Source organism: Rhinopithecus roxellana, chromosome 1 (assembly GCF_007565055.1).
Source record: "Rhinopithecus roxellana isolate Shanxi Qingling chromosome 1, ASM756505v1, whole genome shotgun sequence".
Lineage (NCBI taxonomy): Eukaryota > Metazoa > Chordata > Mammalia > Primates > Cercopithecidae > Rhinopithecus > Rhinopithecus roxellana.
This window is the reverse complement of record NC_044549.1, coordinates 195,267,234-195,282,849: the sequence shown is the minus strand read 5'-3', so window position 1 is coordinate 195,282,849 and position 15,616 is coordinate 195,267,234. Positions and strand designations below refer to the sequence as shown.

The following is a 15,616-nucleotide window of genomic DNA, read 5'->3' as shown; positions in this document are numbered from 1 at the left end:
TCATGGAAATAAAGAATAGAATGATGGTTACGAGGAGCTGAGAAGAGTAGTGGAAGGGAGAGTGGGGGTGGTTAATGGGCCCAAAAATATAGTTAGCTAGAATGAATAAGACCTAGTATTTTTAAGTTCTGCAATTTTGGTTTGTATTTTCTCTTAAGGTTTATTTAACACAGAGTTTAAAATATTTGCAGGTAGAAGGGCCTTTTGGATTATTTATGTTTTAATTAATTTCTAGTTTTGTTTGTTTCCCTGAGACAGGGTCTCACTCTGTTGTCCAGGCTGGAGTGCAGTGATGTGATCATAGCTCACTGTAGCCTCGATCTCCTGGGCTCAAGTGATCCACCCACCTCAGCCTTCTAAGTAGCTAGGACTACAGGCATGTGCCATTATGCCTGGCTAATTATTACTATTATTATTTTTAAGTAGAGAAGAGGTCTTGCTATGTTGTGCAGGCTGGTCTGGAACTCCTGAGCTCAAGCAATTCTCCTGCCTCAGTCTCCAAAAGTGCTGGGATTACAGATGTAAGCCACCATGCCAGCCTAATTTCTAGTTTTATTGCATTGTAATCATAAAAATTATTTTTACTTTGTGGAGTATATTAATGTTTTTTCATGATCTGTTATATGATCAATTTAAAGGATCATTTTATGTTAAGAAAAATATATGTGTTCCATTATTGGAATATAAAATTTGATATCTACCCATAATATCTAACCTATTGTTTATGTTATTTAGGTCTTTTATATCCTCACTTATTTTTGTTCTTTTGAGTCTCAGACTGACAATAAAATATTTTATTGGTTCTTACATCCTGTGTAGTTTTCACTTACAAAGGTGGTTGCTATACTATTTAAGGCATAACACTCATTACTATAATTATTACTGTTACACATTGTGAATGGTATATAATATATAATATATACATATATTGTATGTATAATAAATCCAGTATATGTATATACATATAATATATACATATATGTACTATAATATATAACTTATAAATAACAGTTTATATTTTATGTATAATATATATCATTTTTTAATTTTAAAATTTATGTGTAATGAAATTTACTTTCAATGAAATGTACCTTTGTGGGGACTCAGTTCTATGAGGTTTAGTATATGCATAGACTCTTGTTACCACCACCAGAAAGATGCAGAACAATTCCAGTTTCCCGAAGAATTACCTTGTGCTGCGTTTTTCTTAGGCAAACCACCCTCCATCCCAGTCCCTGGCAATCACTGATGTCTTCCCTGCCCCTATAGCTTTATCTTTTCCAGAATGTCATATAAATGGAATCACACTGCATATAATCTTTGCAGCTGGTTTCTTTCAGTTAATACAGTGCAGTTGAGATTCATCCATGTCACTGCACGTCTCAGTAGTTCATTACTGCTGAGTACTGTTTCATTATGTGGATGTACCACATTTTATTTATTCATGTACACACCGAAGGACATGTGAACTGTTTTTGGTTTTTGACTGCAGGTTAAATATCCCTTATCCAAAATACTTGAGACCAGAAGTGTTTCAGATTTCAGTGTTTTTGGGTCTTGTAATATTTGTATATACATAATGAGATACCTTGGGAATGGGACCCAAGTCTAAGCACAGAATTTATTTGTGTTTCATACACACCTTGTATAAAATAAGGCCAAGGTAATTTCATACAATATTTTAAATATTTTCAGTGCATGAAACAAAGTTTGTGTTAAGTACTTATGTGTGGAATTTTCCACTTGCATTTTATCAGTACTCAAAAAGTTTTGGATTTGGGAGCATTACAGATTTCAGATTTTTGGATTTGGGATACTCAATCTGTATTATAACTAAATATTACTATCAATTTTTTTGTACAAGGTTTTCTGTGAACTTAAGTTTTTATTTCATTAGAATACTTAGAAGTAGGATGGTTGAGGCATATATGATAGGTATATATTGAACATTTTAATGAAACTGCCAAACTGTTTTCCAGGATTCCTGTACCATTTCTGCATTCCCACTAGCAATGTGTGAAAAACTTCAGTTGCTCTACATACTCACCGTTTTTCATGTTAGTGATTCTAATAAGTTCATTGTTATATCTCAGTATGATTTTAATTTGCACTACTGTAATGATTATGATATTGAGCATCCTTGCATCTATTCGACAGGTACATATTTTCTTTGGTGAAATGTCTGTTTAAGTATTTTGTTCATTAACTTTTTTTTCTTAATTTTGAGTTTGGAGAGTTCTTTATATATTCTGGGTACAAATATTTTCTCTGAGTATGTGGCGTGTCTTTTCTTACAGTGTCCTTCATGGGAGAAATTTTCATTTTGATGAAGTTGACTTATATTCAGTTGTATAATACATTTTGGGTTAATTTCTGCATGTGGAGTAAGGAATGAGTTTAAGTTAACATTTTTGCTTGTGGATGTTCAGTTGTTCCAGCATCATTTGGTCATATGATTAGCCTTTTTCCAATGTTGCCTTTGCACCTTTATCGTAAACTGATGGACTATATTTCTAAACTCTAGTTTGTTTCCTTGTTCTATGTGTCTATCATTTTGTTAATACCACATTGTTTTGATTACCATAGTTTTTTGTATGTCTTAAAATTATTGTACGATTCTTGCATATCCTCCCAAAATTGTTTTGCATATTCTAGTTTTTATTTTACCTTTTCATAGAAATTTTAAACTCAGTTTATATCCACAGAATACCCTGTTGGGATTTTGACTGAAGTTGCATTAAGTCTATAGATAAATTTGGGGAGAATTGATGACTAACTTGAGTCTTACTACATGAACATGGAGTGTCTTTTCATTATTTATAGGCTTGAAAAGTTTTCTTTCATCATGATTTTAGAATTTTTAATGTACAGATTCTGTAGATGTTTTGTTAGGGTGAAAGCAATACCTCTTTGTTGTTGTTATGGTTGGAGCTATTGAAAAGTGGTACTTTAAAAAGGATTTATTTTCCAGTTGTTCATTATTGGTATATTGAAATATATCAGATCTTGCTAAACTCACTTATAAGTTATAGAAGCTTTTTTTGTAAATTCCTTGGGATTTTCCACATAGGTAATCATGTCATCTGCAAATATTTCTTTCATTGAAATCTAAATGTCTTTTATTTATTTTTCTTCTTATGCTGGCTACAGCTTTCAGTAAAATACTGAATCATGGGTGATGAGAGTGGACATCTTTGCTTTCTTCCCAGTTTCTGGGGAAACACTTAGTCTTTCATCATTATGATGTTAACTGTAGGTTTTTTTTCTACTTGCCTTTTTTCACATTGAGGAGGTCTCTTTTATTCCTAGGCTGCTGAGAGTTTTTATCATGAATGGATGTTGAATTTTATAAATTTTTTTATTAGTAATTCATGGTTATGTGGTATTTCTTGTTTCATCAGTTAATTATGATGAATTGCACTTATTGTTTTTCAAATGTTGAATCAGCTTTGGATTCCTGGGATAAACCTCACTTGGTCATCATGTTTTATTCTTTTAATATATACTGGATCAATGTGCTTATATTTTGTTGAGGAGTTTTTGCATCTGTGTTCCTAAGGTATACTGTCTATACCTCCTGTTTTGTATAACTAAGTGACTTGGACCTTTTTGATGTCTATAAATGCTTATTCAATGATAGTTCCTTCAAATTGAGCTGTTATAGTACAGTTTACCTCTTCCTCAATTTTATTTTATTTTGTTTTTTGTTTTGGTTGAGTGGTATCTTAGTATGTTTGGGCTGCTGTAACAAGGTACCTTAGACCGGATAATTTATAAATAATGGAAATGTGTTGCTCACCATTCTGGAGGCTGGGGAGTCCAAGATCAAGGCACTAGCAGATCTGGTGTCTAGTGTGGGCCCATTTGTCATAGATAGTGTCTTCTTTGTTTCCTTACATGTTGGAAGGGGTAAATAAACTCACTCAGGTCTCTTTTATAAGGGTACTAACCTCATTCATGAGGGTGTAGTCCTTATCACCTAATTACCTCCCAAAGGCTCCACGTCTTAACACTGTTACATTGGGGATTAAGTTTAATATATGAATGGGGGCAGGAAAAAACATTCAGGCCATAGCAGGTAAAATCAGAGTTTTGGCTGGACACGGTGGCTTACGCCTGTAATTCCAGCACTTTGGGAGGCCAAGGCAGCCAGATCATGTGGTCAGGAGATCGAGACCATCCTGGCTAACACGGTGAAAATCCTTCTCTACTAAAAATACAAAAAATTAACCGGACATAGTGGCACGCTCCTGTAGTCCCAGCCACTCAGGAGGCTGAGGCAGGAGAATCGCTTGAACCCAGGAAGTGGAGGTTGCAGTGAGCCAAGATTGCGCCTCTGCACTCCAACCTGGGCAACAGAGCGAGACTCTTGTCTCCAAAAAAAAAAAAAAGAGTTTTTATCAGCTGAAATGTTTTTTATTTTCATTTGTTGTTGTCTTTATATGAAATAGGTTTATGTGGATAGCTTTATATGAAACTTGCCTCCTATGTTCTGTATTTTTTGAAATACCTTAAATTATCCTTGGTTAATGTGATATTCCACATGGAAGAGATCAGAGGTTTCAGTTAATTCTAGTACTTTTACTTTCTTTGTCCTTTAGTTCTTTTCTTATTGATATTTATATATCAAGAAAATCACCTTTATTAAAAAAAGTGTGGCAAATATTTTCTCTAATTCATGTGGTTTTTTTCTTTATAGCGTTTCATTTCTATGTGGCATTTAACATGTTTTATATTTACTTTTCTCACACTTATTATGTTCTTTCTAATAAATTATTTATGAACATTTTCCCCAGTCTGAGATTGAAATATGTATGTATGTATGTATATATGTTTGTATGCCTACCTCCTGTGGCCTCTTCTAGATCTTTGAATCATTTTGTGTTTATTTTTTAAATCTTAGATTTGTTTGGTGTTTATTTTGAAGTAGGACATGAGACAGGCTCCAACATGCATATGTACTCGGTCTGTTAATTTTGTGTAGAGCAATATCTAGTGAACCTTTCTTTGTTTACATCACTTTGTGTTTCAAATTACATTCAGGTGCTTCAGATAGTCTGTCAGTTTCTTCTCCTGAGTTCTCTCTGGGGGCCTTGGACCAGCTTCTGTACAGATAGGCTGCCTTCTGTCTGGTGAAGGCTGTCACCTTGGAATAATCCTGAGATTCCCTTTGCCGCTTTCCTTTGTTCAATATTCTCATCTTCCTTTTTTTTTTATTTCCACATTGTGAATGTTGAGGGTATTCAGTGGAGTTGATGGTATGATACATGATTTTGGAAAGATAACGAAAAGCCAGACCATGAAGAACCTCATATGTCATAATGAGTTTTAGCTTCTTTTTAATGGTTGTGTAACTATTGAGAATATTTTATAGGTGAGTTACATTTGCTCTTATAGAGGGTCCACTGTGGCTAAAATTTATAGAGTAGATGGAATAAAAGAAAATTAAATAAAGCCTGTTGTAGTAATTCAGGAAAGATATAATGGTGCATAGAAATAAGACAGCCATAGTGGGGGTGTCATTTTCACAGAGCTTGGGGTTAATTGGGCATGAGAGAAAGGAAAGAAGAAGGGTCAAGGATGGTATTGAGACTTCTGAGTTTGGCTAGTATATTGATCCTCAGGCACTGAGTTTAATTTTGGACATATAGTGTAAATGATTGCAATAGATCCTTTGCCTACATTCACCAAATGTTAACATTTTACTATGTTTACTTTATAATTTATCTTTCTCTGTCTTTATCTCTTTCACTTTGTGTGCACGGATGTGTGAGTGTGTGTGTGTTTTCTGACCCACTTGAGAAGTTTGTGGACATGATGCTTTTCTAATTCTAATTACTTCACTGAATGTTTCCTTGAAACAAGCCGTGAAATTTCAAAATCAGGAAATTAACATTGATTCAGTGTTGTTAGCTAATCTACAGACCTTACAGAACTTCCAGATCTTGAATTGCAGTCAATTATCATGTCTTTTTAATCTCTTATAATCTGGAAGAGTTTTTCAGTTTGTAATTGCTGGAAATTTGAATGGCTTTGGAATTATGTATGTATATGTTGGGGGTTGTGTTGACAGGGGAAACAGACTTGTGATTGTGGTCCTTAGACCACAGAGAATAAATTAGAATCAGGAATGGACTCTGGGGATGGATTTTCTACTGTGTAGTTGCTGCAAAGGTAGAAAACAGATCTTCTACTCAAGGATGACTGCATTGATTTGTTTTTTACCTGAGATAAATACTTTGGCTTTGGTAATTTGGTTCAGGAACTAGGTGAGACTGATGCTTAGATATGTTTTTATCCTTAAGTAGCATAGAATTTACATGGCATATATATGAATATGTAAATTATTCCTACCTGGAAGCATAGCACCAAATAGAAAAGGATTGGAGTGTGGCCAAAAAAAAAAAAAAAAAAAAAAAAAAAAAAATTGAGCTTCTTAAATCTGTCTTGGATACACAATGTTACTGTTAGGTGCTGGCACCTCTTAAGTTCTCTTGGGAACTTATATATTCCTATTCTCTGTAGCCATCTTGCTGATATTATGATTCTATATTTCTGACTACTTACATTCATTAACCATGTATGTGCATGTGTGTCTGTGTTCTGTTTGCGTATTTATAGAAATTATTTATAGTCTGTCTTTTAAAAGGGAAGGTAGCACTATTCCTTGTCAATACTTAGTCCTTTGTGTTGAATTATACCTTTAATTAAAGAGTGTTATATGAGTATATGTTTCTTTGTGTCATGTATTGAGTATTATCTTTATTTTATTTCTGTTAAGTCCTCGGATGTGTAGACTAGAGATATGATCTCTCTGTATGCAGCTCTTCTTGGAGATTTATATCTACATGCAGTTGTGACTGACAGTTGTATTATTTGCTGCCACATTTCCAGTTGTGTGATTGAGTAGTTAACAGGCAGGCTTTGTCATTCAGTTGGCCTGGATTTTATCCAACTCTGAATATTGGTAAATTGCTTAACTTTTCAATACTCATTTTTTCTCTTTAAAGCAGGGACAATATTGTCAATTTGTTATGACTAATTTTCAGATTTAAATGAGATAGTATTAAAATTTAGTTATGGGATCTAGCACAAATTGAGAATGTGAAAACAGTAGTTGATATTATTTTACTTTCTGCCATCTGCTTGATTATTATAGTCTGGTTACTCTGAGAATTGAGACTGCCCTATTTTGTTATGTTCTCTCAAAAAAAATTTTTTAATGTCTTCCACAGGATTTTGTCTCCACAGTTATCCGTTTACTTGACAGCCCCTCAACATACATTAGAGCAAAAGCCTTCCTGGTTCTTCTATATATTTTGATTTATAACCGTGAGATGTTGCTGCTCAGTTGCCAAGCAAGGTAAGCCTTTCTCTGATGATTTCATCAGTAACTTCAATTTAGTGCCTGTTGTATTAGTAGTTGTAGGGTATTTCTTGGTCTGTGTGTATCTGGTATATTTTTTTTAAGGGTTTTTCCAGGGGTTTAATATTTCACTTGTAATCTCAGCTTGGAAGTACTGAGGACCCAGAGAAGACCTCTGAAACTATGGCAGGGTGAGAAATGCCTTGTGTGTCCTTGATATGGTTTGGCTCTCTGTCCCCACCCAAATCTCACCTTGAATTATAATCCCTATAATCCTCACGTGTCAGGAGTGGGACCAAGTGGGGGTAATTGGATCATGGGAGTGGTTTCCCCCATTCTGTTCTTGTGATAATGAGTGAGTCTCACCACATCTGATGGTTTTATAAGCATCTGGCATTTCCCATGCTGGCACTCACTACATCTTGCCAGCTGTGAAGAAGGTGCCTGTTTTTCCTTTACCCTCTGCCATCGTTGTAAGTTTCCTGAGGCCTCCCCAGCAATGTGAATCAATTAAACCTCTTTCCTTTATAAATTATCAAGTCTCAGATATTTCTTCACAGCAGTGTGAGAATGGGATAACACAGCCCTAGATCTGAGAACAGTCCAAAGTAGGGTGTTGAGATGGTTCTGGTTTGTACCTTTGGGAGTCAATATTAGACCAGTGGTTTGGTTGTAATTTTCCTTGTTGTAAGATTCTGGAATAAGTAGCTGAAGGCTCAGAAGGAGGAGCAGGGAAGGAGGTGAGAGTTTATGGACTGGTACTAGGAAGGACAGGTCTTTCTCCAGGCTTGTAACTCTTTCCTCTTCTTGTTAGAAGATGTAGTTAGAGAATGTAGTCTGGGTTCCCTAGGATTTTTTTTTTTTCCTCTCATAGAGCTTTTCAGAGGTCAGATCTAGGTACTATTGTTTCTTAAAAAGAGAAAAATTCTCAGTTTATTCATAGCTTTCCAATTCAGATTTTTTTTTTTATTGAGATGGAGTTTTGCTCTTGTTGCCCAGGCTGGAGTGCGATGGCGTGATCTCGGCTCACCGCAGCCTCTGCCTCCTGGGTTCAAGTGATTCTCCTGCCTCAGCCTCCCGAGTAGCTGGGATTACAGGCATGCACCATCATGTCCTACTAATTTTGTATTTTTAGTAGAGACAGGGTTTCACTATGTTGGCCAGGCTGGTCTTGAACTCCTGACCTCAAGTGATCCGCCTGCCTTGGCCTCCTCAAGTGCTGGGATTACAGGTGTGAGCCACCGCGCACTGCCCACAAAGCCTTTTTTTTTTATAATAAAGTGTGGGATATCTCATGTAATTTATTGAATACCACCCTGAAAGTGAAAAGCAGAATAGTTGTATGAGTATTCCATGTATCGTTTCTACTGAATATTGTTTTTGCACCATCTCAGACTGACATATCATAAAATTGCAAGTTGAATCATTGTAAGTTGGGTACCAGCTGAAGTATCCAGATTAGTATTTGAATAGCCAGGATGGTGGGGCTTTGGGGGCAGGGGGATCTTTAGCATTCTGCCAACCACCACCGTCCCCAGAATGGAGGGCTATACAACTGTGGAAAGGCACAAGGAAAATGTCTGTACACAGCCATGGAGTCACCTACAAGATATTATTATCCTGATAAAAGTCAGATGTAAAATAGTATTCGTAGCATACTGTTAATACCTTTTGTCTAAGAAAGGGGGTGAAAACAGAGAATATATGTGCCTTTACTAATATTTTACAAAAGACAGAATGGAAAGTTAAATAAATTACAAGAGTGATAATTTACAGGATTAGGAAGAGAATAAGGAAGGTGCAGGGGCAGGAATGAGCTATGCTTCTCTGAATGTACTTGCTTTATGGTCTAGACTTAAGAAGCATGTAAATGTTTTATATAATGTTAAAAATAAAAATGATAAAAATAAAGTGGTCTTGAAAAATTGAAAACAATCTGTGTGTCAAGTTTGTGGTATGATTCCCCAGGGAAGAGAGATTTAAAGCGAGTACTTTTAAATCACAGTATTATGGCAGAATATTTCTATTGTAATATATTTTAGTGACCAAAATCCCATTAAGAAACCTTAAACCGCATTCAATGTTCTTGTTGTCAGTGTTAATATATGTATTGCCATTTGAAACTATTACATATATATAGATGGTGTGTGTGTGTGTGTGTGTGTGTGTGTATATATATGCTCTCTTTGGTGTGTGTGTATATATATATGGTCTCTATATATGGTATGTGTCTATGTGTGTGTATATGTATGTGACCTCTCTATGGTATATATATGTCTCTATGGTGTGTGTGTGTGTATATATATATATAGTCTCTTTATATATGGTAAGAGAAAACTAATAATTATGCTAATTCCAATAATAACCAATATTATCAGTGTAAAATGTACAATTATAAAAATATAAGTAAAATTGTCTCATCCTTAATTTGACTCTAAAGTGTTAGCATAAACTCATTTATTTTTCTATCTTTTTAAAGAAATTATTTATTTCATAGTTTTATCTACTTGTGTTAGTTTGCTCAGACTGTCATAACAGTACCACAGATTGGGCAACTTAAACCACATCCATTTATTTTCTCACAGTTTCATCAGCTACAGATCCAAGATCAAGGTGCCAGCAGGTTTGGTTTCTGGTGAGGTCTTTCTTCTTGGCTTACACAGAGGGCTGCCTTCTTCCTGTGTCCTCACATGGCCTTTGCTTTGTGTTTGCGCACTCATGGTGTCTTTTCCCCTTTAAGTACACCATTACTGCTGGATCAGGTGCCCCCCCAGCGTGACCTCATTTATCCTTAATTACCCCCATAAATCTCCAAATACAGCCCTATCTCCAAACACACACGTCTTCAAATATAGTCACATTGAGGGTTAGGGCTTCAGCATATGAATTTTGGGGGGAACAGAATTCAGTTTATAACACTGAATTCAAGTTTTAATTCCTAAATACCATTTTCTACTCAAATCATGGTCTCTTGTATAAATAGGTTCCAAGTCCCTGGCACAGCTTTGCATTTAGACCAGAAATGAACAAATTGAGGCTGGGGCATGTCAGTCCTGAAAGCGAGGAATTTATCAGAGACTTCTAAGGTCATGTTAAAAGGAATGCAGGAGCCAATGTGAAGGAGCTTCTACTGGCCAAAGATGGAATTTCGAGAGTTCTTTATATATTTTAGATATGAGTCCACTGTTAGATATATGGTTTGCAAATTTTTTCTCTCCGTGTGTAACTTGTCATCTTATCTTAACAGGATATTTTACAGAACAAAAGTTTTGAATTTTAATGGGTTCACTTTATCAATTTTTCCTTTAGTGGTTTGTAGTTTTGATGTCAAGAGTAAGAACTCTGTCTGGATCCCAAAGATTTTCTCCCATGTTTTAAAAAATATTTTTTATGATTATACGCTTTACATTTAAGTTTGTGATCCATTTTGAGTTAATTTCCATATAAAGTATAAAGCTTAGTTAGAGGTTTTCTTTTGGTTTTGGTTTTGGTTTTTGCCTGTGGATATTTAATTGCTCTGGTGTTATTTGTTGAAAGGGTTATCTTTCTTGCATTGAATTGCTTTTGTACATTGTCAGAAATCATTTGGGCGTATTTGTGTGGGGCTCCTTCTAAACTTTTCAATTGACCTGTGTGTCTGTCCCTTTATCAATACAACATTGTCTTGATTACTGTAATTAAGATTACTTGATCATCATAAGGCTTAATATTGGACAGAGTGATCTCCTCTTTTTATTCTTCTTTGTCAAGATTGTTTTAGCTGTTCTGGGACCTATATGCTTTTCCATATAAGCTTTGAAATGAGCTTGTTTATATTTGCCAAAACCTTGCTGGTTTCATTAAACTAATGCATCAATACAAGGATAGTTGATATATTTACTCTATGGTCTGCTGATCCTTGAATGTGGTGTCTCTCTCTATTTATTTAGTTTTTTTTGTTTTTTTTTAACCTTCTTTCATTAGCATTCTATAATTTCAGCATGTTTTGTTAAGTATATACCTAGTATTTCTTTTTTTAGGGGAGCAATTGTAAATGGTATTGCGTCATTAATTTCAGTTTCCACATTTAATTGATGTGTTTGTTGATTTTATGTTCCACAACCTTACTGAACTCACTTATCAGTTCTAGGTTGTTTTTTTTTTCTCCTTCCTTCCCTCCCTCCTTCCTTCTCTCCCTCCTTCCTTCCCTCCCTCCTTCCTTCCCTCCCTCCCTCCCTCCCTTCCTTACTTCCTTCCTTCCTCTTTTTTGTCTTTCTGATTCTAGGAGATTTTCTATGTAGCCAGTCGTGTCATCTGTAAATGCGGACAGTTTTATTTGTTTCTCTCTTGTTTGTGTGCCCTTTATTTTTATTGCCTTATTTTAGTATTTAGAATGTCCAGTACTAGGTTGAATAAGAGTGGTGAGAGCAGATGTTCTTGCTTTGTTTCTGGCTTTGTAGGGAAAACAGTTTTAGGCCTCCACTGTTAAGTATGAAGTTACTCTAGATTTTTTGTAGATATTCTTTATCAGTGGAGGAAGGTCACTCTCATTCTTATTCTTTATTTCCAATTTTCTTAGAGCTTTTTTTCTCTCATCATGAATGGGTATTGGATTTTGTCAAATGCTTTTTCTCTATCAATTAATATAACAATATGATTTTTTTAGCTGTTTCTATAATATATTACATTAATTGTTGTTCAAATTCTATAGCAATTGCATACCTAGAGTAATCTCATGTGGTCACAGTGTGTTAATTCTTTTATATTTTGCTGGATTTGATTTGCTAATATTTTGTTGAGAATTTTTACTTTTAAGTTCATGAGAGATACTGGGTTATAGTTTGCTTGCTTGCTTTCTCCCTCCTTCCCTTCTTTCCTCTTAGTATTACTATAATACTAGCCTCATAAAATGAATTGTGATGTATGCCCTCTGTTTCTGTTTTCTGGAAGAGACTGTATGAAATTTGTTAATTTTTCTTTAAATTTTTTGTAGAATTCTCTAGCGAATCCATTGGGGCCTGCAGATTTATCTTCAGGAACTTTTAAATTACAAATTCAATTTCATTAAATTGCAAGACCGTGCATATTTTAACATTTTACTAGGTTGAGTTTTGGTAGTTTATGGGTTTTGAGGTATTAGTCCATTTTTTCTAAATTATTGTGTTATTAAATATAATTTTTTTCTAGTATTCCATTTTATCTTTTTACTACTGAAGTATTTGTAGTGATATCCCTTTTCATTCCTGATATAGATGATGTGTACCTCTTCTGTTTTTATTTTTATCAGTTTTGCTAGAGATTTATTAATTATCATGGTTTTTTTGGTGACCAGCTTTTTGTTTTCTCTATCATTTTTCTGTTTTCAGTTCATTCTCTGATTTTTATTATATTTTCCTTCTGCTTGCTTTGTTTTGCTCTTTTTCTGCTTTCTGAAAGCAGAAACAGATTATTGATTTGAAACCTTTTCTCTTTGTAAAAGGTCTCATGTAGCATTTAGTCCTATAACTCTCTTTCTCAAATGCTTTTATAGCATTTGCATAGATTCGGATTTTTTAAAAAAAATTATGTTGTTTTGTGTATCTTTTTAATTTCCTTTGAAACTTCCTCATTGATCCATGTATTATTTAGAGATGTCTTGTTTACTTTCTGCATATTTAGAGATTTTTCTGTTGTCATTATGTTCTTGATATATAACTTGATTTTATTATGGTCAGAGAACACACTTTCTGTGATTTCAGTCCTTTTAAATTTGTTGAAGTTTGTCTTGTAGTTTAATGTATGGTCTATTTTGGTGAATGGTACAGGGTGTTTGAAAAGCATGTACATTCTGCTCCTTGTTGGTGGGGATGTTCTTTATATGTCAATTAGATTTGTTTCATTGTGTTGTTTAGGTATTCTCTATTCTTACTGTTTTTCTTTCTAGTATTTCTATCAATTTCTGAAAGTAGGGTGTTGGAGTCTGCAGTTATAATTGTGGCTTTGTCTGTTTCTCTTTTCAGCTCTAACAATTTTTGCTTCCTGTATTTGGAGGCCTCATTGTTTGCTGCATACTTACTTAGGGTATTATGTTTTCTTGTGTACAGATGCTTTTATCATTATGTAAATCCATCTTTGTTTCTAATGCTTTTCTCTGAAGTTTACTTCATTGGCTATTGATACAGCCACTGCTGCCTTTATTTTAAATTAATGTTTGCATTTTATACCTGCTTTCATTTTTTTTTACCTTAAACTTATCTATATCATTGCATATAAGGCAAGTTTCTTATAGACAGCACATTGTTGGGTCATAATTTTGTATCACCTCTGCCGTTCCTGCCTTTTAGTTGGTATATTTGGACCATTTACATTTAAGATGATTACTGATATGTCAAGGTTTAAGTCTGACATTTTATTCTTTATTTGGTTTCTCTTTACTTAGCTTCCTTTGGGTTATCTGAACATTTGGGATTCTTTGATTTATTTATAGCACTGTTGCATAGTTTCCTTAGTGGTTGCTCCAGTTGTTGCAATATACATACATAACTTATAATAGCCTCTTAGTCATAATATGTTATTACTGTGAATGAAGAGTAAACACCTAGTTTCCTTTTATTTTCCATAGTTTCCCTTTACTATCCCTGCTTTTAAAATTTAATTGTCTTGGCCAGACACGGTGCCTGGCCAACATGGTACAACCCCTTGTCTACTAAAAATACAAAGATTAGCTATGCGTGGTTGTGCGCGCCTGTAGTCCCAGCTACTTGGGAGGCTGAGGCAGGAGAATTGCTTGAACCTGGGAGGTGGAGGTTGCAGTGAGCCAAGATTGTGCCACTGCACTCCAGCCTGGGCAACAGAGCAAGATTACCTCTCAAAAAAAGAAAAAAATAATTGTCTTAAGGAAGTTCTCTCTGCATGCATTGAGCAGTTTATCAGATGGTGTTATATTTTTTGCTTTTAATCATCAAATATGATTTAAGAAATTTGTTAGAAGTAAATTAGACTGTTACATCTACCTCTAACTTACCCATTCTGATGTTCTTCTTTTTTTATATTCTTAGCCTTCTATTATCACTTCTTTAGGATTAGAGAACTTCCTTTAGACATTTTTTTAAGGGTATGTTTGCTGTTGAAAAAAAATGGTTACTTTTTCTTTGAGAAATCTTATTCCCCCTTTATGCCTGAAGATTACTGCATTTAGAACTTGTAGTTGACAGTTTTTTTTTCTTTTTAGTCTTTAAAATTTTTCTACTTTCTTCTGTCCCCTGTAGTTTCATATCATGGTTTCAAATCTGTTATTTCCATTAGTATTCCTTTATAAGTAATGTGTTTTTTCTCTATTTTGAAGATATTTTCTTTGCCTTTAGGATTTAGAAGTTTAATTGTGATATATCTTTGGTGTGGATTATTTGGTTTAATCCTATTTGGAGTCTGATCACCTTCTTGAATATATAGATTTATGTCTTCTGCTGAATTTGGATATTTTTCAGCCATGATTTCTTTGAATACTTGTTCAGTCCCATTTTCTCTCTCTTCACCTTTTTGGGACTTTGATGATATGAATATAAGGTATTTGGTTATTCTCCTACTGATCCCTGAGACTATTTTTTTCTTTTGTCTATTTTCTCTCTGTTTTTCAGATTTCATAAGTTTATTTGTACTCATGTCCACTGATTCTGCTCTCTGTCTACACTCTACTATTGAGCTTATCCAATGAGGTTTTCATTTCGGTTATTGTATTTTTTTCAGTTCTATATTGTACATTGGTTCTTTTTTATAACCTTTTTCCTCATCTGAGATTTTAAACAATTTCATTAGTTTTAAGAGAATTTGCAATGCTTTTGGAAACGTTTTTAAGATAGCTGCTTTGAAATCTTTGTTAGATCATTCTAGCATCTGATTCATACTAGTATAGTATGTGTTGATGGTCTTTTTTGATTCATGTGATTTTCCACTTGTTTTTATGAGTGATTTTAGATTACATCCTGGACATTTTGCCTAGGTCTTGAATCCTCAACTTGCTCTATGTCATTCTTATTGTTGCTGAGTGTAGGTTTTGTTGCTGGTTGCTGCACCTCACTGACACTAATTTTGTAGGGGAATCAAATCACTGCCTGCTTCTGCTGGTTGGGAATGGAAGATAGCTCCCCACACAGACACCTTAATACTGTCACAGCAGGGAAATTAAAGAATGGCCTGCTTCTATTGGGCAGGGAATGGACGATCAGCTCTCTGCTGAGTCTTATAGGCACTACCCCTTTCCGGGAATTGGGTAACTGTTGACCGCTTCCACTT

At 34.6% G+C, this 15,616-nt stretch overlaps 1 protein-coding gene across 8 annotated transcripts in view; it reads left to right on the top strand.

Annotated features, from left to right (window-relative positions):
- The window catches only part of ULK4 (unc-51 like kinase 4), a 703,273-nt gene that overhangs the window by 188,989 nt on the left and 498,668 nt on the right, over nt 1-15,616 (top strand). For all 8 annotated transcript variants that reach the window (XM_030935299.1, XM_030935309.1, XM_010374299.2 and 5 more), the window contains one exon: nt 7,236-7,363. In XM_030935299.1, the coding sequence (XP_030791159.1) occupies nt 7,236-7,363 (128 nt within the window). The remainder of the gene's footprint in view (nt 1-7,235; nt 7,364-15,616) is intronic.